Source organism: Protopterus annectens, chromosome 8.part0 (genome assembly GCF_019279795.1).
Source record: "Protopterus annectens isolate FY-2018-M chromosome 8.part0, PAN1.0, whole genome shotgun sequence".
NCBI lineage: Eukaryota > Metazoa > Chordata > Ceratodontiformes > Protopteridae > Protopterus > Protopterus annectens.
This window is the reverse complement of record NC_056741.1, coordinates 771650646-771678145: the sequence shown is the minus strand read 5'-3', so window position 1 is coordinate 771678145 and position 27500 is coordinate 771650646. Positions and strand designations below refer to the sequence as shown.

Here is a 27500-nt window from a genome sequence, read left to right as displayed (position 1 = left end):
AGTGCACTTGCGCAAAACTGCATTTTGTTAAAAATGCACTTTCGTGTGAAGATAAAAATAAAAAAAAACAAAAGAACATGCAGTTTGCATGTTTTCTTAGTTGTACATCATTTAGTGTTGATTTACAACTAAAATCAGAAGAAATGCTGTGATTACGGAGACTGCAAGCACGAACTGGATAATATCTTCCCTTTATTCTACATACAAATAAAAAAGCCACATTAGGTTTAAATTTATTTTCTCTTCCCTTTTCTACCTCAGTTCTAATAACATTAATAAATTCCCTAGGATACCCCCTGATTTACAACTAAGCAATCTAGTGCTGAGATTGTGGTACAGTGGGGATAAGGAATATTCCCTTTTCCCCACTGTAGTGCAATCTCTGAGGGAGAATATTAAAGTGGGGGGTGGGGGTGCAGGGGATTTTTTTTTTTTTTTGGTTTAGCCGATCCGGCGACTATACTTTATTGAAAGTACAGTTTTGTTGAAGTGCACATTCACTGAAGTAGTATATAGATGTGTGGTGTGTGTGTGTATATGTGTGTGCTTGTGTGTGTATAGGTTCATAGGTTGATACTAGGCTATATGCCCTAGGGCATTTATAAGCCTAGCCAGAGTGTATTTGGCTTTAGCCACCCTTTTGGATTAGTTGACTGTGCCTCTGTATATAGTAGGTCACAGAAGATAGCCCTTTTAAGGTTAGTTTACTGTGCCTCTGTCTAGTAGGGACACAAAAGAGATTCCAGGAGTAAACCTACAATCTCCCATCCACTCATCAAGATTTCTCTTTGAGGGTCATTGAGGGGCTCTGCCTAACATGGATTGGGATTTTGTTCCAGAGTGAGGGGAGCCTCTGGGATATGAATCTGTCCCTCCAGCATGTCCAATGTATTTCTGTGCTGAGGTTAAGTCCCTGGAACGTGTAGCTCTAAGGGATTTGGATTTCCTGAGGTGGAGCATGTCCATTAATTCTGGTTTGGACATGACTTTATACGTCTGGCACAGATCGCCTCTGAGTAGGCTGTAAGCAACTGAGTAGAGCTGGTGTTTCTTTAGCCTAACTGTGTAGGGCATCTGTTTTGAGTCCCTTGATCCTCTTGGTGAGGTACTTTTGGGGTCTTTCAAGTTGCTGCAGGTATCTGGTAAGGTACATCCCAATTGGGGCATTGTATTCAGTTATGGGCCTGATGATTGATGAGTAGAGGGACACAATGACCTCTCTTGATCTAGATGCGAGCCTTTTCGTGATGAGGTGGGCTATATAGAAGGTCTTTCTAACAACTTTGGCAACGTGATTGTCAAAGGAGAGATTGCTATCTACTTGGATCCCCAAATCCCTAATTACTTCTGCCATACTTAATGGATTACGACCTATGTGGTAATTTGTGGGCACTTTGTTTTTCCCAAAGGGGATGACTATGCACTTTTTGGCATTTAGCTTTAGGCCATGGCTCTGGCACCAGTTATCCGTTTCTGTGAGACCCTTTTGAAGGATGCTTGTGTCAGTCGGCGTGTCGATTATGGCACCCAGTTTGCAGTCCTCTGCGAACTTGGTCAGCCGTAGTCCTCCCATGTTAGCCTGTACCTCAGAGAAATATATACCGAACAAGAGAGGTCCCAGGACTGAGCCTTGTGGGACGCCACTTGTAACTGGTTTAGAGTCTGACATGGCACCTGCAATTTTGACCATGTTGGTTCTATCCTTGAGCCAGTTTGCAACCCATCTTGTGACATATAGGGGTTGATATTTAAGCTGGTGAGCTTATTTATGATGCCCGAGTGGGGTATTGTGTCGAAGGCTTTTGCGAGGTCCAGGTAGGCTGTGTGGACTACCTCCCCTTCATCTATGGCCTTGCTGACTGTTTCAAAGAAGTCGACCAGGTTCAAGAGGCAAGATCTGCCCTTAACAAAGCCGAATTGGGTAGGATCCAGTATTTGGAGGATCCCAATATCTTTGAGTTCCATGATGATACGCTCCATAGCTTTGCAGACCAGGCTAGTCAGACTTATAGGGCGATAGTTTCCGGGGTCCGTTGTGGCACCACTTTTGTGGAGTGGGACCACTGTTGCTGTATGCCATTCCTTGGGTACATACCCTGTAGTAAGGCTGAGATTGAACAGTGACTTTGTGAGGGTTCAGTTCTTCTTGGAGCTCGTGTAAGACGCAGCCCAGGACACCGTCCGGTCCCATTGATGCTGTGTTTTTTGCTTTGGAGAGGGCAGCTCTCACCTGTGCATCTGTGATGTCAGGGAGGCTACACTCTGGTATAGACATTTGCTCTTTTGGGGGGGGAAGGGGGGGAAGAAGTTTGCACTGAACCTGTCTGCCAGGATGTTGGCAATGTCTGTGGGTTCAGTGTATTTTTTTGTCATTTTGCACTAACTCAGAGCATATCTGGGAGTTGCCACCCAGGTTCCTGACATAACTAAAAGAAGGTCTTGTGATTATCTTTAGTGTATTGTGCAATGTTTCTTTCGAAGCTGGCCTTAGATGATTTTATGAGGGATCGTAGTTTCTTGCTAGTACTGATCAGAGATGCCTTCCCTTTTTGGGATTTTCATGTAGTTGCTTTATCCTCCTGTTGTATAGCTTATTTATGGCTGGGGTTTCTGCGGTTTGGGTCATATTTTCCACTGGCCCGGGGGCTTTGAAGGATTCCACCTCGGTTTTGAGAAGTGTGAAGTTTGCTTTTTGAGAAGTTCTTCACCATGGTTTCCTTTTCCTTGGCTGGGGGTGGGGACCGGATATGGGTGTCCAGTGAGATTAATTTATGGTTAGATCTTACCAATGAGGGGTATACCTCTGGTATGGAACATAGAATCCCCATGTTGGTGATGATCAGGTCCAATATGTTTTCCCCTCTTGTGGGAGTGGTGACCAGTTGTTCCATGCCATTTGAGTTTATAAATTCTAGGAACCGTTGGGCGAGGGTGTTTGGGCTTGAGTAGTGCTCCCTGTCTGTTTGGGTAGTTGAAGTCACCCAATATGATGGTGTTTGGAGAGACTTTCATATTCTCCAGTGTTCTCAGGAAAGCCGAGTGGGATTCCTGAGTTTGGGAAGGTGGTCTGTAGCAGGCTACAAACTGAAAGGCAGTTTTGCCCACTGTTAGTTGCACATGGATGATCTCCGATGCTTCGTGCAGTGCCACTAACCTGGAGATGTGGGTATCTTTGAATATGGATATTCCCCCTCCTTTTGTATTTCGGTCCGAGTTTTGGGGTCGAAAAGCATGGTATGAGGTATAACCTGGTAGTGCTGGTGTGTTCTCGGGAGCCTTGAATCAGGTTTCTGTTACTGCACAGATATCTATATTCTCCATACTGAGGAGAGCCTCGAATGCGTGCATCTTGAGGTTTAGACTTCTGGCGTTGAGCAGCATTACCCTTCGTTTCTGTTTCCTTGTGTTGTCTATGGAGGTGGATTTGTCTTTTGAGCCTTGCCTAAAAAAGGCACTATGGGGGTGGCAAGAGCCTTAGCCAGTATTTGAAAGCCCAGGGGTGACAGGTGCAAGCCGTCCCTAGCGAAGCAACATGGCTTGTCGAGCATGTCATCCCAGGCTGACGGACACTGGATCCCCTTTGAATGACACCAATACTTTAGCCAATTGTTAACATTGATCATTTTGTCTTTATACTGTGGCATCATTCTTGGTGAGGGTAAGATGCTACTCAAGGTCAGGGTCATACCGACCTGGGCTAAATGATCAGAGAGCTCCTCTGTCTCTCCATGTAGTCCAGGGAGGTACGTCTCAGATTATTCACACCAGCATGGACAGTGACAGAGACATATTTGTACTTGCTTTGGAGTGACCTGAGTGCTTGTGTTATGTGGCGGATCCTGGCACCCGACAGCTTACAGTGACCTTGTTCAGCCTGGTGAATGGGACGTCAGTGTGTCTGACAATAGTCACCTATTACAATTGTATTAGGTGTGTTGTTTAGCCTTGAGGGCTGTGACTGTGTGGCACACTGACTTTGTGAACTGTGTGATACATCAGTATTGTTGTGGGGTAGCGGTTGCGTGGATGTCTGCTTTGGAGGTCTCTGCTGCTTGGGCAGATTTTTATTTCGAGCCTCAGAGTATGTTTTTGTGTGTTTGGTTTGTGGTTGCAATAGGTCTATGTGAGACTGGATTTGTGGTTTGTGTGGTTACCTTCTCCTCCTGACTGCGCCAGTACTGGGTTGAGAGAGCTCAGCCTCCAGTATAGCTATATAGTTGCATCTCTCACATATATTTGAGCTTGTTGGGAGGAGGAGAGGGTGGTCTGTATACATAAGGCAGTTGTAATATGTTTCCCTTCAGAAGGTCGAACGGCTGAAATCTCGAAATGCATATGGTCAAGACCATATGCTCGAAATTGCAGAAGCTCGACCTTCTGAATGGTGATCGGAATACAATGCAGAATGGGAGATTTCCCTTGAGGCGCTGTAGTGCGATCTCGGAGTTGGAATAAATAAGTTGCAGGGGGTGTGGGGGTGCAGGCGGGCTTGCCCCCCCCCCCCTGCAGAAACAATATTTTGTTTCGCCCCCTCCCCCCTTTCAGAAGGTAGGGTTTCTGAAATTCAAGCATATGGCTTCCGTCATATGCATTTTGAGATTTCAGCCATTTGACCTTCTGATATATATATATATATATATATATATATATATATATATATATATATATATATATATATATATATAATAAATATATATATATGTGTGTGTGTGTATATGTATATGTGTGTGTGTGTGTGTGTGTGTGTGTGTGTATATATATATATATATATATATATATATATATATATATATATATATATATAGCTCATGCCTTGTATAAACACACTAGATTGTAAAATGTTAATATTTTTGTAGTAGATAATGTTGAAGAAAGTTTAATGGGGATGTTTGAATTCTTTGCTAGAAAAGAGAGTTAATGAGGCAGATAAAATTGGGCACCGCTACACCCCTAGTTTGAGGATTGAGTATTTTATTTTTATTAAAGCTATGTACCAGTTCTGTTTTACTCATTTTTGAATCATAAAATCAACGGGATATTTAGTAGTTAATGTTTAAGCAGTAACCAATGACATGGTGTGTTTATATTGAAGATTTACCCACGGTTAGTGTGGTTTATATTGAAGATTTACCCACGGTTAGTGTGGTTTAATCACGAGGGCGATGCCTGAGTGATTAAACAAAGCCAACAGTGTGTAAATCTTCAATCTACCACAACGACAACGGAGTCTGTTATTGCTATTATACAATGACATTATTTAAGAAAAAAAACTTTACTTTTCTTAAATAATGTCTTTGTATAACGGCGGATTCCTGTTCTTCCGCCAGTTGTGGTATACCGATTCTGCTTTTTGATGTACTGCGCATGCATATGGAACTTGCATACCCAGTACATCAAAGCTTTGAAACGGAAGCAATGAAGAAAGGAAAGTCTCCTTTGCTCCGTTTTCTCTCTCTATTGTACAAAAAAAAGATTTGGGGGCAGTTTATACCAACGGAAAAAAGTCTGGGCGACTGGACCTTTTTCCGTTGGTTTATTGTGTGATTTACAATGGGCACACTGGTTGTGCTAGCCAATCAGTGTGCACATTTTAGAATATTAATAGGGAGGAATTGTATAATTATCCATAATTAACTCCCTCCCATCATAATTTATATGGTGTATAGAGACTGTGATTATACTCTAGAAGTGAGGGGAAAAAAATCATGTTAAGTATCTTTCTGATGTCCGAATACTATGTAACTGCTTTTGTTAATCACCCCCCCCCCCACTCCGTTTAAGCTGTGGTCAGAATTAGAGTGGGGGAAGTGCTAAAAATTTAACCAGCTGAAGTGTTGAGGTTGCCTTGAGAGATGCCTTCCCTTTTTGGGATTTTCATGTAGTTGCTTTATCCTCCTGTTGTATAGCTTATTTATGGCTGGGGTTTCTGCGGTTTGGGTCATATTTTCCACTGGCCCGGGGGCTTTGAAGGATTCCACCTCGGTTTTGAGAAGTGTGAAGTTTGCTTTTTGAGAAGTTCTTCACCATGGTTTCCTTTTCCTTGGCTGGGGGTGGGGACCGGATATGGGTGTCCAGTGAGATTAATTTATGGTTAGATCTTACCAATGAGGGGTATACCTCTGGTATGGAACATAGAATCCCCATGTTGGTGATGATCAGGTCCAATATGTTTTCCCCTCTTGTGGGAGTGGTGACCAGTTGTTCCATGCCATTTGAGTTTATAAATTCTAGGAACCGTTGGGCGAGGGTGTTTGGGCTTGAGTAGTGCTCCCTGTCTGTTTGGGTAGTTGAAGTCACCCAATATGATGGTGTTTGGAGAGACTTTCATATTCTCCAGTGTTCTCAGGAAAGCCGAGTGGGATTCCTGAGTTTGGGAAGGTGGTCTGTAGCAGGCTACAAACTGAAAGGCAGTTTTGCCCACTGTTAGTTGCACATGGATGATCTCCGATGCTTCGTGCAGTGCCACTAACCTGGAGATGTGGGTATCTTTGAATATGGATATTCCCCCTCCTTTTGTATTTCGGTCCGAGTTTTGGGGTCGAAAAGCATGGTATGAGGTATAACCTGGTAGTGCTGGTGTGTTCTCGGGAGCCTTGAATCAGGTTTCTGTTACTGCACAGATATCTATATTCTCCATACTGAGGAGAGCCTCGAATGCGTGCATCTTGAGGTTTAGACTTCTGGCGTTGAGCAGCATTACCCTTCGTTTCTGTTTCCTTGTGTTGTCTATGGAGGTGGATTTGTCTTTTGAGCCTTGCCTAAAAAAGGCACTATGGGGGTGGCAAGAGCCTTAGCCAGTATTTGAAAGCCCAGGGGTGACAGGTGCAAGCCGTCCCTAGTGAAGCAACATGGCTTGTCGAGCATGTCATCCCAGGCTGACGGACACTGGATCCCCTTTGAATGACACCAATACTTTAGCCAATTGTTAACATTGATCATTTTGTCTTTATACTGTGGCATCATTCTTGGTGAGGGTAAGATGCTACTCAAGGTCAGGGTCATACCGACCTGGGCTAAATGATCAGAGAGCTCCTCTGTCTCTCTTCATGTAGTCCAGGGAGGTACGTCTCAGATTATTCACACCAGCATGGACAGTGACAGAGACATATTTGTACTTGCTTTGGAGTGACCTGAGTGCTTGTGTTATGTGGCGGATCCTGGCACCCGACAGCTTACAGTGACCTTGTTCAGCCTGGTGAATGGGACGTCAGTGTGTCTGACAATAGTCACCTATTACAATTGTATTAGGTGTGTTGTTTAGCCTTGAGGGCTGTGACTGTGTGGCACACTGACTTTGTGAACTGTGTGATACATCAGTATTGTTGTGGGGTAGCGGTTGCGTGGATGTCTGCTTTGGAGGTCTCTGCTGCTTGGGCAGATTTTTATTTCGAGCCTCAGAGTATGTTTTTGTGTGTTTGGTTTGTGGTTGCAATAGGTCTATGTGAGACTGGATTTGTGGTTTGTGTGGTTACCTTCTCCTCCTGACTGCGCCAGTACTGGGTTGAGAGAGCTCAGCCTCCAGTATAGCTATATAGTTGCATCTCTCACATATATTTGAGCTTGTTGGGAGGAGGAGAGGGTGGTCTGTATACATAAGGCAGTTGTAATATGTTTCCCTTCAGAAGGTCGAACGGCTGAAATCTCGAAATGCATATGGTCAAGACCATATGCTCGAAATTGCAGAAGCTCGACCTTCTGAATGGTGATCGGAATACAATGCAGAATGGGAGATTTCCCTTGAGGCGCTGTAGTGCGATCTCGGAGTTGGAATAAATAAGTTGCAGGGGGTGTGGGGGTGCAGGCGGGCTTGCCCCCCCCCTGCAGAAACAATATTTTGTTTCGCCCCCTCCCCCCTTTCAGAAGGTAGGGTTTCTGAAATTCAAGCATATGGCTTCAGTCATATGCATTTTGAGATTTCAGCCATTTGACCTTCTGATATATATATATATATATATATATATATATATATATATATATATATTTATTTATATATAATAAATGTATATATATGTGTGTGTGTGTGTATATGTGTGTGTGTGTGTGTGTGTGTGTGTGTGTGTGTGTGTGTGTGTGTATATATATATATATATATATATATATATATATATATATATATATATATATATAGCTCATGCCTTGTATAAACACACTAGATTGTAAAATGTTAATATTTTTGTAGTAGATAATGTTGAAGAAAGTTTAATGGGGATGTTTGAATTCTTTGCTAGAAAAGAGAGTTAATGAGGCAGATAAAATTGGGCACCGCTACACCCCTAGTTTGAGGATTGAGTATTTTATTTTTATTAAAGCTATGTACCAGTTCTGTTTTACTCATTTTTGAATCATAAAATCAACGGGATATTTAGTAGTTAATGTTTAAGCAGTAACCAATGACATGGTGTGTTTATATTGAAGATTTACCCACGGTTAGTGTGGTTTAATCACGAGGGCGATGCCTGAGTGATTAAACAAAGCCAACAGTGTGTAAATCTTCAATCTCTAACGACAACGGAGTCTGTTATTGCTATTATACAATGACATTATTTAAGAAAAAAAACTTTACTTTTCTTAAATAATGTCTTTGTATAACGGCGGATTCCTGTTCTTCCGCCAGTTGTGGTATACCGATTCTGCTTTTGATGTACTGCGCATGCATATGGAACTTGCATACCCAGTACATCAAAGCTTTGAAACGGAAGCAATGAAGAAAGGAAAGTCTCCTTTGCTCCGTTTTCTCTCTCTATTGTACAAAAAAAAGATTTGGGGGCAGTTTATACCAACGGAAAAAAGTCTGGGCGACTGGACCTTTTCCGTTGGTTTTGTGTGATTTACAATGGGCACACTGGTTGTGCTAGCCAATCAGTGTGCACATTTTAGAATATTAATAGGGAGGAATTGTATAATTATCCATAATTAACTCCCTCCCATCATAATTTATATGGTGTATAGAGACTGTGATTATACTCTAGAAGTGAGGGGAAAAAAATCATGTTAAGTATCTTTCTGATGTCCGAATACTATGTAACTGCTTTTGTTAATCACCCCCCCCCCCACTCCGTTTAAGCTGTGGTCAGAATTAGAGTGGGGGAAGTGCTAAAAATTTAACCAGCTGAAGTGTTGAGGTTTTTAAACCCCTTCATGTTTCCCACCAATCTTCTGTGGTGGTAACTTTGTGTGGCAACATTAAAGCTGCAACAGACCTAGCATTTTTGCATTTGTTTTTTAATCCATGTCTGAAAAATTGGGCTTTCCATGTTTTGGAAGCCCCTGTACTCGGACCATTGACCCCAATATGTTGAAGAAAAAAAAAATCTGAAGAAATGTGGGCACTAGATTGTTCAGTCATATCCTGTCACACATTACAGGGTGACATTCAAATACAAGGTGGAAACCACTTCATTTTTGAGTGTCTGCTGTGCAAAGATAAGAGAATGTTTGTTTGTGTCTTTCGGCTTTTCCTGGTTAGGAGTCGCCACAGCAGAACTCCTGTCCGGTAATGATTGGCAGTAGATTTTTACGTGCTGGCTTGCCGGGCCTAATGCACAACCTTCAACGAAGGAACGCCCATTCACGCATGTCACCACACACAAGACGCTCTAACTGAGAATCGAACGGGCAACGTCTAACTGTGAGGCGACAACGCTATCGCAGCACCACCAGCGCAGTAAGAGAATCATGCCACTTATTTGTTTGGATTGTTGTACAGTCCCTGCTTTCGTTACCTCCTGTTATATGCATTTAACTATTGTTACCTGTGGATAGCCATCGTGTGTGTCTGTGTGTAACTATAGATAGATGTAGAAACATTATATATGTTGACAATAAACGTTTCCACACACCGTGGGAATGAATGGCTGCTGTCATTTCAGCAGTAGCCAGAAGTGACCCCTGGTCCCCATGATGGTGTTTTTCATTGGGTCTTTATTGGCTGTGATGGCCTCTATCCCATTTTTCAGGGCTGTCCTGGTTCTGTCCTTTCCCCATAGGCTATAGTAGTACTTGCCATTGCTTGTTTTAGTTTTTTTCTTCTATTTCTCTGCCCTTCTGTCAGGGTCAGTATTTCCAAATTTCAAACTGTGCTTTTCAATAGTGGCTTAACTGTGATTGAAGTCTAGTATCTTTGCTTTCCTTTTGCATGTGAGGTATTTGTTAAAGTCGGTGGACAGACTGCACAGCCATGTAAGGCTGTTATCTGCTTTTTTTATCCCAAATGTTTCATGTCACTGCTGGGACACATCAGTCCTCTGACCTTTGTTCATCTGAGCTTATCTGTACATAACACAGGCCTGCTAGTGCTTCATTTTACTGCATTCTGTTCTGAACTCGCTTGTTATACGTTGGTAGGACACATGTATGCTCTGGTTCTGCAGCAGGTTTAATTTGTAGAAAGAAGATGGAATAATTACTTTAAAATTTTTCATTTAATTTTTTCTATTTTAAAGCTGTAAATTTTGGTTCTTTGCAAGTTTAGTGCTGTTTTTATTTGAACTGCTTTTGATGTTGTAGAAGCTGCATTCGAATCCACTAGGACATGTTATGCAGACAGCTGTAGACCTTGCATGTTTCTTAATCTTCAGGGTATTTGTTCCTTGTGCATGTTGAAATAAAATGCTTTTTATTATCTTAAACTGTATTATCTCATTACTTAACAGCGTTTTATTTTTGTTTGGTTTTTGAAGGTGGTGGTTCTTCTGGATCAAATGTATTTTCAAGAGCGCCCATCAAAAATGCATCCAAAGGTATGCACTTCTGCAGACATGTTTACTATGAATGTTTTTGTGTGTTGTTTTTTTTTCACAAAGATATTTAATGCATTCATCTGGCAAGGGCAGGCTGAAGGAGATGATCTAAATGTTAAAGTAAAACGTGCACTTTACTTTGCTGACCATTTTTAATTTTGATAGTCTTACACATATGTCAACTTGCTTGGGAGATAGAATAACAACATCATCTTAGTAATAGCCATCATCATCTTAGTAATAGCCATCAGTTATCTCGCTGTCTTCTATATTACTGTGTTTTTAGTAGTTTTGAAAAGTGTATTGTGCATAACTTTGTTGTTGATGGCTGTGTAATAATTATATATGGAGCTTTTTTCCCTGGGCCTCCATTGAAAACTGAGTCATTTTGGCCCAATGGACTTTCCCGGTTAACAAAATGCAAGTAAATTAAATAAAAGATGTACTTCTAAATTTTTTGTTGTCATTGCCAGCTATCAATTCTTCCCTGTTAGCCCCACTCAGTTGCCCTTCCCTCATCCTGGGTGTTCCCAGAGAGAGAGGGGGAGAGAGGGTGGGCTCTGAAGAGCCATCATATCGACTGCCATGGCAGTGGATTATGTTGTCATTGGCATCCCAGCATAAGGGTATATTTGTATGGTCTTAACCCTGCTGCTTCTGGTAGCTATCATGTGAATCCTTGTCACAGTACTCCCTCTGTCATTTGCAGGTGCCATTGTAGTACTTTTATATCGTTGCTATGTATCTTTATCTTTACTTTTATTGGTACATGATCTGGTATATAGGGCCAGCCTTTGAAGGGCTTAATGGGGCCTTCTGTTGCCCACTGCTCCCCTCTATGCACACATTTCACAGTCCCCTCCTTGTTCCATCCATCCTGGCCCACCCCACACCTTCCAATTTACTTTTTGTAATCTTTTTTTTCAGCTTTCTCTTGCATCCTTTCAACACACTTTAACTGCTCAAGAGTGCGCTGTAATAACTGTAGAATGAGTAGCTGTCATGGTATCCCTGTGGTGTTTAGATGCGGTGAGGTGTTTAAATGTTTAATTGTTTAATCACCTTTTCATCAACCAGTGATGATGTGAAAAAGAATCGTGACTAAGAAAACAAATACTGTCTTACTCTTCAGCTGTACTGTTTTTTTTCTGCATCTGTTCAATATATCCTAACTGACCAAGATTGCACTATAGTAACTGTGTAGTAACTGTGGAATAAGTACTTTAAGTTATGGTCTTGGAGCTGCTGTGTCCTCAGAATCCATGTGTTTTTTTTTTTTTTTTTTTTTTTTTTTTCTTCCCCAACATTTTGAACAGTGATGGTCTGGTAAGTAAAGAAATTCAGCCTTAAAGTTGTGTCCAGAATGGTTCGCAAAAAGATGGGAAAACAGATGGTTATGAGAATGCACAAATCGTGTCTGTGAATATTGCTTACCTCCATACTCCCCCACAAAATAAATTCTCACCTTCTGTGCATCTCTGCGGTATTAAGACTGCTGCCAGATGGTTACAGCATTTTTCTTCACCTTTACCCCGCAAAAAAGCCGCCTTCTGTATACTACTATGTCAGGCTTGGCTGAAACTGAAAAAACAAACAGAACGCATTAACATATTTTGACCTGTTGAATAGGAACATGCCTCCTTTACTCCTACTCCAAATGCAGCCAACTGTATACACATTTGATTTTTGTTTTCACTTTTCCTCATCATCAAGCTGTCACAGTAATGTCATCCAGCATTTTGTTCTTAACTGTGTGTGTACCCCTAGGCAAGCTGTAGTGACCATGTATACATACTTGGAGGTCTGTGAAGAAAGTAATGACAGAGAAAAACAGATGGAACAAAATGTATTCGTAAAAGAGCAAAGCTTTCAGGTTAAACAACCCTTCCTCAGTGCAAGAGGAAACAATAAGTCACTTCCACACTTAATTATAAAATACAATGAATAATTCAAATTATTCAGTTAAGCACAGTCAATAAAATCATTTGCACTGTTCTGACTATTTTGCTACTTGTGTATCTCTGCAACCTTTAAACTAAAACAAAAAAAAAAACAAAAAAAATATTGCTTTTTCCCCACTTTCTGAAATTTAAGAAAGTTCAGTTACACATTTGCTGATGTTCATCGTGCATACAGCTGCAGTAATCACAGATGGGTTTTCTGCCGTCAGGCGGTCCCTCGGTTGGCCGAATTCCAAAGTCTTGGTCCGGCATCGGTTGTCGTCGCTTTCTCTTCTGACGTCAGTGAGGCCAGAGTATATAAGACACGCCCGACGCCACGTTCTTCAGTCTTTTTTGCCGCGCGGTGCCCGAAGCAGAAGCAGTTCGCAAGTGCCGGTCGGCCAGCTCCTGAATTACGAATATTTTGGAAACCGAAGTCTTCATTAAAGTTAAGTACCCCGTTGGGGAAACTTTTCTTGCCTCAGACCGAAGACCGATGTCAGAAAAAGTTAATAATTGTATTTCTTGTGGGAAGCAAATACCGCATAAGGATTTCCATTCCCTCTGCATACCTTGTTTGGGCCCAGACCACGACGTCTCGGGCTGTCGCTTTTGCGCTACCTTCAATAAACGCACTATTAAGCGTCGGGCGGAGTTCGCCCAGCACTACTTTGGTAAAGCTTTTGATTATAAAATGTCGTCGGACACTCCGACTACCGTTTTGTCCAAAAAACATTCTGATGCAGAGGAACACTCTTACACTCCTTTTGAGGATTCGGATGCAGAACAGTCCATTCCTTCTGTATCTCCTCCTGAGGATTTTTCATTTGGGGAAACCTTGCACACCTTGAGGGAACACTTCCATTGGGAAGGCCAAGACTTTTCAGATTCCAAGAAAAGACTTGGGGAATTTCTTTTGTTACCTCAACACAGACCTCTGGCTATACCCCCTGTTTTGGACATACCGGATGATGTCTATTCGGAGGCTTGTCTTAACCCGGATTCTCTGCCTCCTGCACCAGTCAAACCTGATAGGTATTACAGAGTACCCAGCTCTCGCCAATTTCTCTTCAAAAGCCATAATGCTGACCCTGAAACCATTTCACAAGGCCCCAAGGGATTGAAGGCCTCCACTGCCAAGAATCCACTTCCTGCAGAAAGGGAATCAAGATCTTTAGAAAGGTGGGGTAAAAAGGTATATACCTCTGCCACCCTAGCCATGAGGGCCTTAAATTGTCCGTTTCGTATGCTTAAATATCAACAGTTCCTGTTATCACAATTAAGGAACAAAATGTCTCAACCTGAACAACCAGATTTAAAGGAGTTACAGGATATGATGCATAGTGCAGAGCAAGTGGGTAAACGCACCTTACAATGTGGTTATGATGCCCTAGAGGCCTCAAGTAGAGCGGCTGCTACAGGATCAGTCATTCGCAGACATGCCTGGCTTGGGGAACAAAATTTGCCTGATCATGTGAAAGCTAAACTTCTAGATGCTCCTTTACAAAAGGATGTGTTTGGTACTAATGCTGAGGAGATACTACGGAAAATGGAAGAAAAAGCCAAATCTATGCAAACTGTCAAAGCTTTCTTACAGGTCCAACCACCACGTTTCAGCAGAAATTGGCCTTCAAAAAACTGGTCCTTTCCAGCCGCTGACAAGCCCCAAAGAGGTAGATACAGACGCACAAGGGGCAGAGGGCAATCACAAGGATCATATAGAGGCCGACAATGGCAAACTCCAGCACCAAGAGGTGGCGAAGACAGTGCACAACAATACAGGAAGCAAACCCAATGACTCCCTCATTTCCATGCCAAGCATGTCTCAGCTGGCAGCTCCTTTGGGAGGGAAACTAGCATTATTTGCAAGCAATTGGCATATTGTCACAACAGACAAATGGATCCTGGACATTATAAACAGAGGCTACATTTTCAATTTCACACTCTTCCAAAAATGAGAGGCATGCCAAACCTGCCACAAAATCAAAGGGCAGAGGCACAACTGCAAATTTCAAAGCTCATAAGCATGAGAACTATTCAAGAGGTACCTATTCACCAACAAGGTCAAGGCTTTTATTCAAGACTTTTTCTGGTACCAAGGAAAGGAACCGACTGGAGACCCATTTTGGACTTATCCATCCTAAACACATTTCTACTCGTACCAAAATTCAAGATGCTCACATTACAGCAGCTTCTTCCCATGCTGGGCAAGGAGTTTTGGCTGGTAACATTGGACCTCAAGGAGGCATACCTGCATGTCCCAATCAGACAAAGCTGCAGAAGATACCTCAGATTTCTTGCAGGTTCAATCCACTATCAGTTCTCTGCATTGCCCTTTGGCTTATCTACTGCGCCCAGAGTATTCACAAAGTGCCTGGCATCAGTGATTGCCTACTGCAGACTTCAAGAGATACAAATTTACCCTTATCTGGACGACTGCCTGATCCAAGTGGACAGCAAACACATACTTCTGGAACATCTGGCATATGTGACACGGTTACTGCTTTCTCTGGGATATACAATCAACAAAGAGAAATCAAGGCTAACACCATCTCAGAAAATAACTTTCCTGGGTACCAACTTGGACACAAACACCCAGATGGCCTACCTTACGCCAGAAAAACAGGGGCAACTATCTCAGTACTTCAAAATACTAGCAAAGGCTTACTGCAAGGAAAATCCTGCAGGCTCTGGGATTCATGGCATCTTGCATTCTCTTAATCCCATGTGCAAAGCTGCATATGAGGAAACTTCAATGGTACCTAAAAAACCTATGGTCTCAACACAGTCACAGTTTGGAAACAATAATACCAATAATTCCATGTTTGCAAAAGGAATTTCTATGGTGGGCCCAAGCATGTCAAGCAAACGCAGGCCTCCCATTCTGCAAGCCTCAAGCAAAGCAAGTAATCACCACAGATGCCTCAGATTACGCCTGGGGGGCGCACATGACGGACAGGTGCATTCAGGGCAAATGGTCCCAAAAGGAAAAGCACCTTCACATCAATCAAAAAGAAATGCTAGCAGGAATAAATGCAATTACAGCTTTCAAGGACTTCCTGCATCCAGAACAATTACTGATAAGAACAGACAACACCACTAATGTGGTACATAAACAAACAAGGAGGAACACATTCATACCCTTTGTGCAGACTAGCCAGGACTCCTTGGAACTTGGCTCTGGAAAGGCAAATCGAACTACAAGCACAGTACTTGCCAGGATTGGAAAACACACTGGCAGACAATCTAAGCAGAAATACGACAGATCCACACAAATGGAAGTTACAGAAATAATCCAAGCGTGGGGGAGGCCAGACATAGATCTTTTTGCCTCCCACAGGAATCATCAATTGGAAAAGTTTTGTTCGAGGACCCCTCATCCAAAGGCCTGGAGAGTGGACGCCCTTTCATTCAGTTGGACAGCATGGACAGTTTACGCATTCCCACCTCTGCCTCTTCTGCCCAAGGTGCTTTTGAAAGCAAGAACAGACAAACCGAAGATGATACTGATTGCTCCAGATTGGCCAAGACAACACTGGTACCCACTCCTGAGGAGCCTAACACATACTCCTCCCTGGTCCCTGCCTCTAATGCCTCTTCTGCTGACTCAGCACAACTACAAAACTCAGTCAGCTGAAAACACTCAGTCTCGCTGCATGGAAAATTCCTTAACACCACAACAGACCCTACTCTCCAAGGAGGTGCAGGATGTCATTTTGGAGGCCAGAAGGCCATCTACTAGAAAAGCTTACTCCGCAAAATGGAAGCGGTTTTGCTCTTGGAATGAGAAAAGAGGCCAGGACCCTAGAAAACTGAACTTGCCTCAGGTATTACAGTATCTAGCTGAGCTGCTGAACAGTGGACTTTCATTTTCTTCCATAAAAATCCATGCCTCAGCCATTTTCTGCAGAATTCAACACGGATCCGCCTTTATTTTCTCACCCACTCTTACGACAGTTCCTCAGAGGGGCTAAGAATATAAGACCACCAAGGAAGCAACCAATACCAGCCTGGGATCTTAATTACATACTAGAAAAATTAACATTGCCTCCTTTTGAACCAGCTGCCTCAACAGATTTGCAATATTTGTCCTGGAAAGCAGCCTTCCTTCTGGCTATCACTTCAGCTCGTAGGGTTTCTGAACTACAGGCCCTCATGGCGGTGCAGCCCTTTCTCATTTTCCATCAGGACAGGGTTTCCCTTTGTACCAACCCATCATTTATGCCTAAGGTGGTATCCAGGGTAGCTTTAAATCAAGCCATACACCTACCTACCTTTTACCCCAATCCTCAAAACAAAGGGGAAAGGCTGCTACACTCTTTAGACATCCATAGGCAGCTACGTTATTATTTGGACAGAACAAAGCCCTTCAGGAAATCGGAACAACTCTGTCCTATGCTGTAGGGGCTCAAGGGAAGCCAGTTACAAAACAGACCATTTCAAAGTGGATAGGCCACTGCATACGGTTTTGTTATTCCTATCATGGGAAATCTGTTCCTACAGGAGGTATCAGATCACACTCCACCAGGGCCACAGCTACCTATACAGCCTTCCTCAGAGGAGTTCCTACCAAAGATATTTTGGAGGCAGCCACTTGGAGTTCTGTACATACCTTCACAAAACACTACCACCTGCCTTTATATTCCAGAACAAGAGCAGGCTTTGCCACTGCTGTTTTGCAGGGCATTCTGGCTCAACCCAGTTCCTCCTAGTACCTACCACCCTGTGCATAGCTTTGGGACTCTACCCATGTGTGATTACTGCAGCTGTATGCACGATGAACATGGTACAGTTTTGTACCTACCATAAATGTAGATGTTAGAGTGCTAATACAGCTGCTAATACAGAACTGTTTGTAAGTTTCTTGGAGGCCAGTGCTTGCTTGGGCTAAAGGGAAGTCTGTGTTCACCAGTGGCAGTGGTTAACACTGAGCAGCCTGCCCGTCCCTGTAGGAGTGGTTACTGCCTAGAAGCTGTAGTTTTATTGGCCATTTTGGGTCAATTCCAAACGCCTTGATCTCTCTCTCTTAAAACCCTGCAACTCTCTGTTTGCGTGGTCTTGCGCACAGAGCAGCGTCTGGCTGCGCCGCTTAAACAGGTTTAAATTATTCCCGGCTCCACAAAGTCTGCTCTTCACTTTTTCCCTTAGAACTGCTGTAAGTCCCAAAATAAGCACTCTCTATTTTCATTCTAAAGCCCTGCACTTGCTCGTATAAGTAATCTCATAGGTAAACACTAATAAACTTAAAGCACTACATCCTCTTATACTCCTTTTAAGCACTTGCTCCCTATTGGTTCTTTCTGATCAGTCAATAAGTAGTTCCCTATATTATTCAGGCATGTCCAAAGGTCAGTTTTGGTTTTACTCTCCAGTCCAGCTGGTGAATCTGGGAATCTTGAGGCAATGTTACAACTGCCTTATGTATACAGACCACCCTCTCCTCCTCCCAACAAGCTCAAATATATGTGAGAGATGCAACTATATAGCCAAACTGGAGGCTAAGCTCGCTCAACCCAATACTGGCACAGCCTGTCAGGAGGAGAAGGTAACCACACACACCACAAATTCAGTCTCACATAGACCTATCGCATCAGCAAACCAAACACATAAAAACATACTCGGAGGCTCTAAATAAAAATCTGCCTAAGCAGCAGAGACCTCCAAAGCAGACATCCAAGCAATGCCTGCCACGAAACAATACCCACGTAGCACATAGCTCACAAAGTCAGTCACAAAGTCAGTGTGCCACACAGTCACAGCCCTTAAGGTTAAACAACACACCTAATACACTTTTAATAGGTGACTCTATTGTCAGACACACTGACGTCCCACTCACCAGGCTGAACAAGGAGAAGGTCACTGTAAGCTGCCTGTCGGGTGCCAGGATCAGCCACATAACACAAGCACTCAGGACACTCCAAAGCAAGTACAAATATGACTCAGTCATTGTCCATGCTGGTGTGAATGACCTGAGACGTACCTCCCTGGACTACATGAAAAAAGACATAGAGGAGCTCTTTGATCATGTAGCCCAGGCCAGTATGACCCTGACCTTGAGTAGCATCTTACCCTCACCAAGAATGATGCCACAGTATAAAGACAAAATGATCAATTTTAACAATTGGCTAAAGTATTGGTGTCATTCAAAGGGGATCCAGTGTGTGTCAGCCGGGTATGACATGCTCGACAAGCCACGTTGTTTTGCTAGGGACGGCTTGCACCTGTCACCCCTGGGTTTTCGAATACTGGCAAAGGCTCTTGCCTCCCCCATAGTGCCTTTTTTAGGCAAGGCTCAAAAGGCAAACCCACCTCCATAGACAACACAAAGAAAAAAAACTAAGGGTAATGCTGCTCAACGCCAGAAGTCTAAACCTCAAGATGCACGCACTCGAGAGTCTCCTCAGTATAGAGAATATCGATATCTGTGCAGTAACAGAAACCTGGTTCAAGGCTCCCGAGAGCACCCCTGCATTAACAGGGTATACTTCATAGCATGCTTTCCGGCCCCAAAACTCGGACCGAACCACAAAAGGAAGGGGAGTATCCATATTTATCAGATACCCACACCTCCAGGTTAGTGGCACTGCACGAAGCATCGGAGACCATCCATGTGCAACTAACAGTGGGTAAAACTGCCTTTCAGTTTGTAGCCTGCTACAGACCACCCTCCCAAACTCAGGGACCCCACTTGGCTTTCCTGAGAACACTGGAGAATATGAAGGTCTCTCCAAACACTATTATATTGGGTGACTTCAACTACCCAAACATCGATTGGGAAAACTTCTCAAGCCCAAACACCCTCGCCCAGTGGTTCCTAGAATTTATAAACTCAAATGCTATGGAACAACTGGTCACCACTCCCACAAGAGGGGAAAAAGTATTGGATCTGGTCATCACCAACATGGGGTCTCTATGTTCCACACCAGAAGTATACCCCTCATTGGTAAGATCAGACCATAAACTAATCTCACTGGACATCCATATTCCATCCCCACCCCTAGCCAAGGAAACCACGGTGAAGAACTTCTCAAAAACAAACTTCACACTTCTCAAAACCGAGGTGGAATCCTTCAAAGCCCCCGGGCCAGTGGAAAATACGGCACAAAATGCAGAATCCTTTACAAAAGCATTCTATGGACACCTACAGGAATGCATGGAGCATGCTATCCCAAATAAAACCAAGACTCACTCCTCCAAAGGCAGGAGACCTGTCTGATGGACCCTGGTCATAAATAAGCTATACAACAGAAGGAGAAAGCTACTACATGATAGAGCAAAATCCCAAAAAGGGATCAGTACTAGCAAGAAACTACGATCCCTCATAAAATCATCTAAGGCCAACTTCGAAAGAAAAATTGCACAAGACACTAAACATAATCACAAGACCTTCTTTAGTTATGTCAGAAACCTGGGAGGCAACTCCCAGATAATGCTCTCAGTTAGTGCAAAATGACAAGAAATACACTGAACCAACAGACATTGCCAACATCCTGCCACAAAGGTTCAGTGCAAACTTCTTCCCCCCCCCAAAAGAGCAAATGTCTATCCCAACAGAGTGTAGCCTTCCTGAAGTCACAGATGCACAGGTGAGAGCTGCCCTCTCCAAAGCAAAAAAACACAGCATCAGTGGGACCAGACGGTGTCCCGGGCTGCGTCTTACACGAGCGCCAAGAAGAACTAAACCCTCCTATAAAGTCACTGTTCAATCTCAGCCTTACTACAGGATATGTACCCAAGGAATGGCGTACAGCAACAGTGGTCCCACTCCACAAAGGTGGTGCCACAACAGACCCTGGAAACTATCGCCCTATAAGCCTGACTAGCTTGGTCTGCAAAGCTATGGAGCGTATCCTCATGGAAATCATAAACAAAGACATTGGGAACCTCCAGACACTGGATCCTACCCAATTCGACTTTAAGGGCAGATCTTGCCTCTTGAACCTGGTCGACTTCTTTGAAACAGTTACCAAAGCCAAAGATGAAGGGAAGGTAGTCCACACAGCCTACCTGGACCTCGCAAAAGCCTTCGACACAATACCCCACTCGGGCATCATAAATAAGCTCACCAGCTTAAATGTCAACCCCTATGTCACAAGATGGGTTGCAAACTGGCTCAGGGATAGAACCCACATGGTCAGAATAGCACGTGCCATGTCAGACTCTAAACCAGTTACAAGTGGCATCCCACAAGGCTCAGTCCTGGGACCTCTTGTGTTCGGTATATATTTCTCCGAGGTACAGGCTAACACGGGTGGACTATGGCTGACCAATTTTGCAGATGACTGCAAACTGGGTGCCGTAATCGACTCTCCGGCTGACACAAGCATCCTCCAAAAGGGTTTCACAGAGACGGATAACTGGTGCCAGAGCCGTGGCCTAAAGCTAAATGCCAAAAAGTGCATAGTCATCCCCTTTGGGAAAAGCAAAGTGCCCACAAATTACCACATAGGTGGTAATCCATTAAGTACGGAAGAAGTAATTAGGGACTTGGGGACCCAAGTAGATAGCAATCTCCTTTGACAATCACGTTGCCAAAGTGGTTAGAAAGACCTTCTATATAGCCCACCTTATCACGAAAGGGTTCACATCTAGATCAAGAGAGGTCATTGTGCCCCTCTACTCATCACTTATCAGGCCCATAATTGAATACAATGCCCCATTTGGGATGTACCTTACCTGACACCTGCAACAACTGGAAAGACCCCGAAAGTACCTCACCAAGAGTAACAAGGGGCTCAAACAGGTGCCCTATGCAGTTCGGCTAAAGAAACTCCAGCTCTACTCAGTTGTGTACCGCCTACTCAGAGGCGATCTGTGTCTGACGTATAAAGCCATGTCCAACCCAGAATTAATGGACATGCTTCACCTCAGGAAATCCAAATCCCTTAGAGCTACACGCTCCAGGGACTTGAACGTTAGCACAGAAATAAATAGGACATGCTGGAGGGACAGATTCATATCCCAGAGGCTCCCCTCACTCTGGAACAAAATCCCAATCCATGTTAGGCACAGCCCCTCACTGACCCTCTTCAAGAGAAATCTTGATGAGTGGATGGGAGATTGTAAGTTTACCCCCGGGATCTCTTCTGTGTCCCTGCTTGACAGAGATACAGTAAACTAACCTTAAAAGGGCTACCTTCTGTGACCTACTGTACAGAGGCACCGTCAACTAATCTAAAAAGGTGGCGAAAGCCAAACACACTCTGGCTAGGCTTATAAATGCCCTAGGGCAGATAGCCTAGTATCAACCTATGAATCGGTTGCATATTTAAAATACAAGCAAAGTGCATACAGCATGCTGCCTCCACAATATATATACATGTATATAAAAAAATAAATATATGTGTGTATGTACACACCTGAACGTATTAATTTCATATGTCATGATTATGTATAATAAGGAATCTACATGTTAGTAGGTTGTAGTAAAGTTTATAGTAAAATAAGCTACTTTAAGTGAGGCACCCTGTCCTTCAGTACATGTTTTAATATGACCATTTTATTAAATCCTGACTAAATGTGTGCCTGTAATAACAAAATCCACTCCTATATTTTAGTTGAAGTTTATTATTCGTATCACCTCCTCTCATATTCTTTTAGACAACGATCAAAACTCTAAATGTAAAGTTGTGTCTAAAGTTATTCTCATTGATATGTTTTGCCAATGAATTTGTTATTCCTTCTGATATCCAATTTGTGCTCTTATTATTTTGTCCCTGAGATGTCTAGTAGATTTACCTACATAAAAACTAGGACAAGCTTGGCACGCTGCCAGGTATGCTATGTTGGAGATTTTACATGTAGCAGAACAGTTTTCCCAGTAACAGGATGTGTAAAATTGCAGTCACTATATTAATAGATAAACAACAACTACAATTAAAACAAGGAAAAGTACCTTTTTTTCTGGTAAGTTGACTATTGTTGCTGCATTTAATGTCTTTAAAGCATAGCAATTGTTTCAGATTCATACAATTATGATAAGAAAAACTAGGTTTATCTGGAATTATATCTACTAACTTCAGAGCACTTCTCAGAATGCTCCAGTTTCTAGAGATTGTATTTTTCATACCGTCAGCACATCTGTCATATGTGGTAAAGTACATTTTCATTTGTTCTTTGTCTAATATTATCATTAATAATATTTCTATCACTAAAGTGGGGTGGAATTTTTAAGTCTCTTACAGTCATAATCTCTTCCCTTATAATATGTAATAGTTTTTCATAGTAACCTCTCTCCTTGAATTCATCTGTGATGGCATCCATCTGTGAGTACATTTTTTTTAGTGTTCAACTTACAAATAAGTGTATATTGTCCCTTGACAATCCCTTTAAATATATGGGGAGCATGCATGCTAGTATGATGAAGATATTTATTTTTATGCACCATTTTCCTGTGTCCTGATGTCTACATCTTATCTCCATGTTTAACTAAATCTATATCCAAAAATTGGATGTTGTGTGGTGAGGTAGTCATAGAAAAATACAGAAAATTTGTACTATTTATATATTCAATATAATCTGTTAGCTCATCATTTTCACCTTCCCAGATAAAAAAAAAAAACATATCATCCACAAATCTTTTGAAAAAAGTTACTTTTGAGCTATAGCAGCTCAGAGCATTATATACAAATTCTGTTTCCCATTTGTCTAATACAAGATGTTCGTGTTACCCTGCTGCAGTCATCACATATCATTAGTTCATATATATACGCAGTCATACATAATTTCACAATATTGATAGACTAATTTTGTCATTATTAGCTTTGCCTTGGATATCATCCTGGGGTTTTTTACATATAGAGTTTGTGTTATTTGATGTATTTTATTATACTTATATTGTAATAATATTTTTTCTGGAACATCGTCTATATCTAAATGAACTTTTGGGCTGCTTAGAAAGTCAATGTTCTTTTTTCAGCTATAGGGCTTGATAGAGTTAATGAAACATAGTCTTTGTGCTTGCATGCACTCACTAATCATTATAGCTATTTAGTTTTAATTTCTTGCCAGCCCTTTAGCCTTTTAGCTTAGGCTTTTATTTTTTAGTTGTAATATAATTAGTTATTATTTGGTACATATTTTTGGTAATAGATTGTTTTGAGATTATAAACACATCATGTTTTAAAATGTCGCAATGACACTTGGTATTTTAAATTCTATGACTGATGTAATAAACGAAAAGCATTTATTTCGTTTTGTTCTGTTGAATTTAAAATGCGGCGAGCAATAATAAGCATCCTGAATTGTTTACTTTCCAAATATGGGCATGACTTCCTTAACCATTTGTAGAGGTTCATTGGTATTAATTATAGGTATAATATATGATATTGACTACTATGTACTTATGAGATTTTAGATTATGATGAGTCACTTGTATTGAAAGTATTTCAAAACAGTATATTTAAGCCTTTTTATTGAACGCAAATATATCAGCGTTATTTTGATTAATTAGTTCAACAATGCACTGATTTACTTGCTAATTGATTGAATAATTGACAATCCCCGGGATTCATGAAGCTCGGCGCAAGGCCGGCGTAAGGCCTGCGCCGGCGGTGCATGGAATATCCGGCGCAGTAGCGCCATATACATATTAATGAGAGTGCACCGGAATCACAGACACGTGCGTAGTGTACGTGAGCGAGCCCAGGTAGGATGCGTCTGGAGGCGTGTCTAAGCCGGCATGAGGTGAGCAACCTAATGTGCTGACAGCCACGGTCCGCCCACAATAGTAATGGCAGCAGCCAGGTCCCGTGCAGAATGAAAGCGCACGTACAGTATGCAACATAGTCCCCGTTCCAAATTAACGGAGAAGCAAATAGAAGCCACGAAGGCATAAGTGTACCCGTCCAAGGAGCAAAGGATACGCATAAGACCGCCTCGTCCGCAATGCACTGTCAGTGTTTACACTCAGAGAAGGTGTACAGCCGCATGTCAGCGCGCCGCACCGACATAGGAGCAGCGACTAAGGTCACCACCTGTCCCACTTTGGTTGGGGCAGTCTCTCCATGGACAGTTGTGTCCCGAAAAACGTATTAGAAATGGCTGATGTGCTACGATTGTAGGACACAATGATATCCCGTATGTAATGTAATGGTAGCATGAATTGGTTATTTCTGTAACAGAAATACCTAAATGACACAATAAACAGAATAAGCAAGGAAATTGCCACAATAATAAGCAAATTATTTAGGCAAACAAGTGAATTTCTATGCTATATAGTGACCGTTTGTATGTGTCGGCCTGTAAAGGCAGATGTGAGTCGAAATATCCCAGATCGGAAAATGGAAAAGGTGGAAACCCCAGCAGCGACATGGGCATGGTCACCAGGGTTACCTGCTGTCCCAATGTGCCATGGACAGTCCCTGATTGGACAGTCGTGTCCCTGCAACAATCGTAAAATGGAAAATGACCCCCGATCCCCTGCCACGCAAATTCCCGCAATATATATGTAAATAGTAGCATAAAACATATACATTACGATATGGAACACAGACATGGCATAAGAAAAGAAATAAGGAACCCAAGCGCTTACAGAATAAGCTCATAGTATGGCAAACAAGTGAAGTTCTGTCAACTGCACTAGCCCTGGGTATGTGTAGTCCTGCAAATTCGAAGTGTCCACATAACATGCCCCACTATGGGCATTGGAAAAGGTGCCAACCATAATGGTCACAAGCAGTAGTGACAGTACATAGCCGGGTAGCTGTGCTGACATAACAACAGTAAGGAAGCAAGATACCTCAAACACAGGCAAACATGTGCATAGCAACATATCCCAGACCCACCAACGTCTCTGTTCCATACACTGGATGGTGTATGATGAAGTGTAATATCTAGAAGCAGAACCCATGCATTAGGATGTACTACACAATAGCCTCATTGTACATGTCAGTCACACCCATGTATACCCCTGCACCCAAACCTGCTAGCATCCGTGTGCAGCTATACAACCACACACAATGTGCATACCTGAACTGTGGTAAGAAGTTTGTGTTAGGCAATGCCACGCTGGCAAATCATTACCCACATGTCACCAACCCACCGCAGGTACAGATATGTAAATGGCTGCATGTGAATGTGTCAGCAGAATGTGTACATCCGGCATGTAGTATGTACCCGTCCAAACCATCTAGGTTTGCATACGACACGGTGCACATAAGTGTACACGTGGACAAGTCGGGTCGTTGGACCACCGCATCGATGATTATCTTTGCAGTGAAGTCGATCACATATAGCGGAACAGGTGCCTACCACACAGGGCGTCTAACAGGGTGCTACAGGCAAAGAAGGGGAAACTGGGACATCACATGTGGAGATTAGCGTGGCTGGATGGACAAATACACACGGTCAAGGTAAAGGACGGAACAACATGCATATGGCTGGATGGATGTTGTTCGTAAAATATATAGAAACACATATGAAGTTCCAGTTTACACTCTAAATACTATATAATGTATTGAATTGTACCGTACAATATGGCAGTAGAACTAAGCCTGCATGTAATTGGTGAAGCTAAGCTGTACTGTGATGGAATTCTGAACCTGGCAGTAAGCAGGACAGCAGGCTCATGTCTGTCATCATTAATTATTTGCTGGGTTACAGAACAATAAATGTATGTACATGCATAACAGCACTCCTTCCCCAGAGGAGGATGGCCTTGTGAGCTCAATGGAAGATAGCAGTACAACTCCCTACCAGAGAGACAAAGCAACGTATTAAGAAATTAACTGTCCACTGTATCGTAACAGTCTAGGGTCCTTGAAACAGCTACAGTCACAAAAGGATACTGTAATGTACAAGGTGCCTTGCAAGGCTGTGTTATTCCCATGAGAAAACAATTTAAAAGCACGAGCCCAGCACCCACGTATGTATAGACTATTGCGGACCATAGTGATGGAAATGCCCTGTGACCGACCACGTCAGTAAGGTGGGCAAAAGCTGATTGTAAACACTATATAAAGAAACTGCTTACTGTATAGAGTCAGACAAAACTCTCATACTTGGACTGTACATTATTTAGCCTGCCTGTGTACACTACTAAATCTTTCCGAACCCGAGCCTCCTGTGTTATCGGCTGTCACTTAGAAAAGCCTACTGATAACTACAGTCTGGTTGTAACAACTTATTTCACATCGTGATCCTTGTAATCCGGAATTCCTTGGTAAGCTACAGGTCAGAGTGCATGGCTGGTTAGACATGTACGCTGGAGAATATGCATAAATGGTTCTTCTTGAATGAAAAGACCTCCGACTGAATTGTGTGTAAAGAGGCTGTTTACTGTCTGATCTGTGGCTGAAAAGCGGAAAACTGGATCCCAAGAAGAAAACGTGCAGCCTTAAACAGGAGGCCCAGGTAAGGCGTGTCTGCCTTTTTGTGTCTATTGTAGATCAGGGACCAGACTACATTGTGTTTCTGTTAACAGTAGTGATATCGGGTCGAAGACCTACCCACATACTGTTAAATCTGAACATAGGTCAGGGGAACACACGGCAGAGTAAGTAGTGATTGTAGACGGTACAGTGGATACAGGGAAGGAGACACCGCGTGTTATGACAGAAGGGTACGTAGCAGTCGTGTAGAGGATATGGGAGATTATCGAAGCAACAGATCATGTGATCCGCGTTTGACGGGTGACGTGAAGAATATGCAATCGCAGAGAGCACATAATTGTGAGTTACGCAGCAAAATGGGGTAATAAATATGACATTGATGGTATATTAGGCAACATATCGTTACTGAAACATTGTAATCCCTGAAAATTTGATGCATATGCTCAAAGGTAAACACCTGTTCCACCCTGAGAGGGATATGCCTCTGGGGC

At 42.6% G+C, this 27500-nt stretch overlaps 1 protein-coding gene across 3 annotated transcripts in view; it reads left to right on the top strand.

Annotated features, from left to right (window-relative positions):
- The window catches only part of LOC122809037 (torsin-1A-interacting protein 2-like), a 773156-nt gene that overhangs the window by 102156 nt on the left and 643500 nt on the right, over nt 1-27500 (top strand). For all 3 annotated transcript variants that reach the window (XM_044080245.1, XM_044080242.1, XM_044080244.1), the window contains exon 2: nt 10680-10739. In XM_044080245.1, the coding sequence (XP_043936180.1) occupies nt 10680-10739 (60 nt within the window). The remainder of the gene's footprint in view (nt 1-10679; nt 10740-27500) is intronic.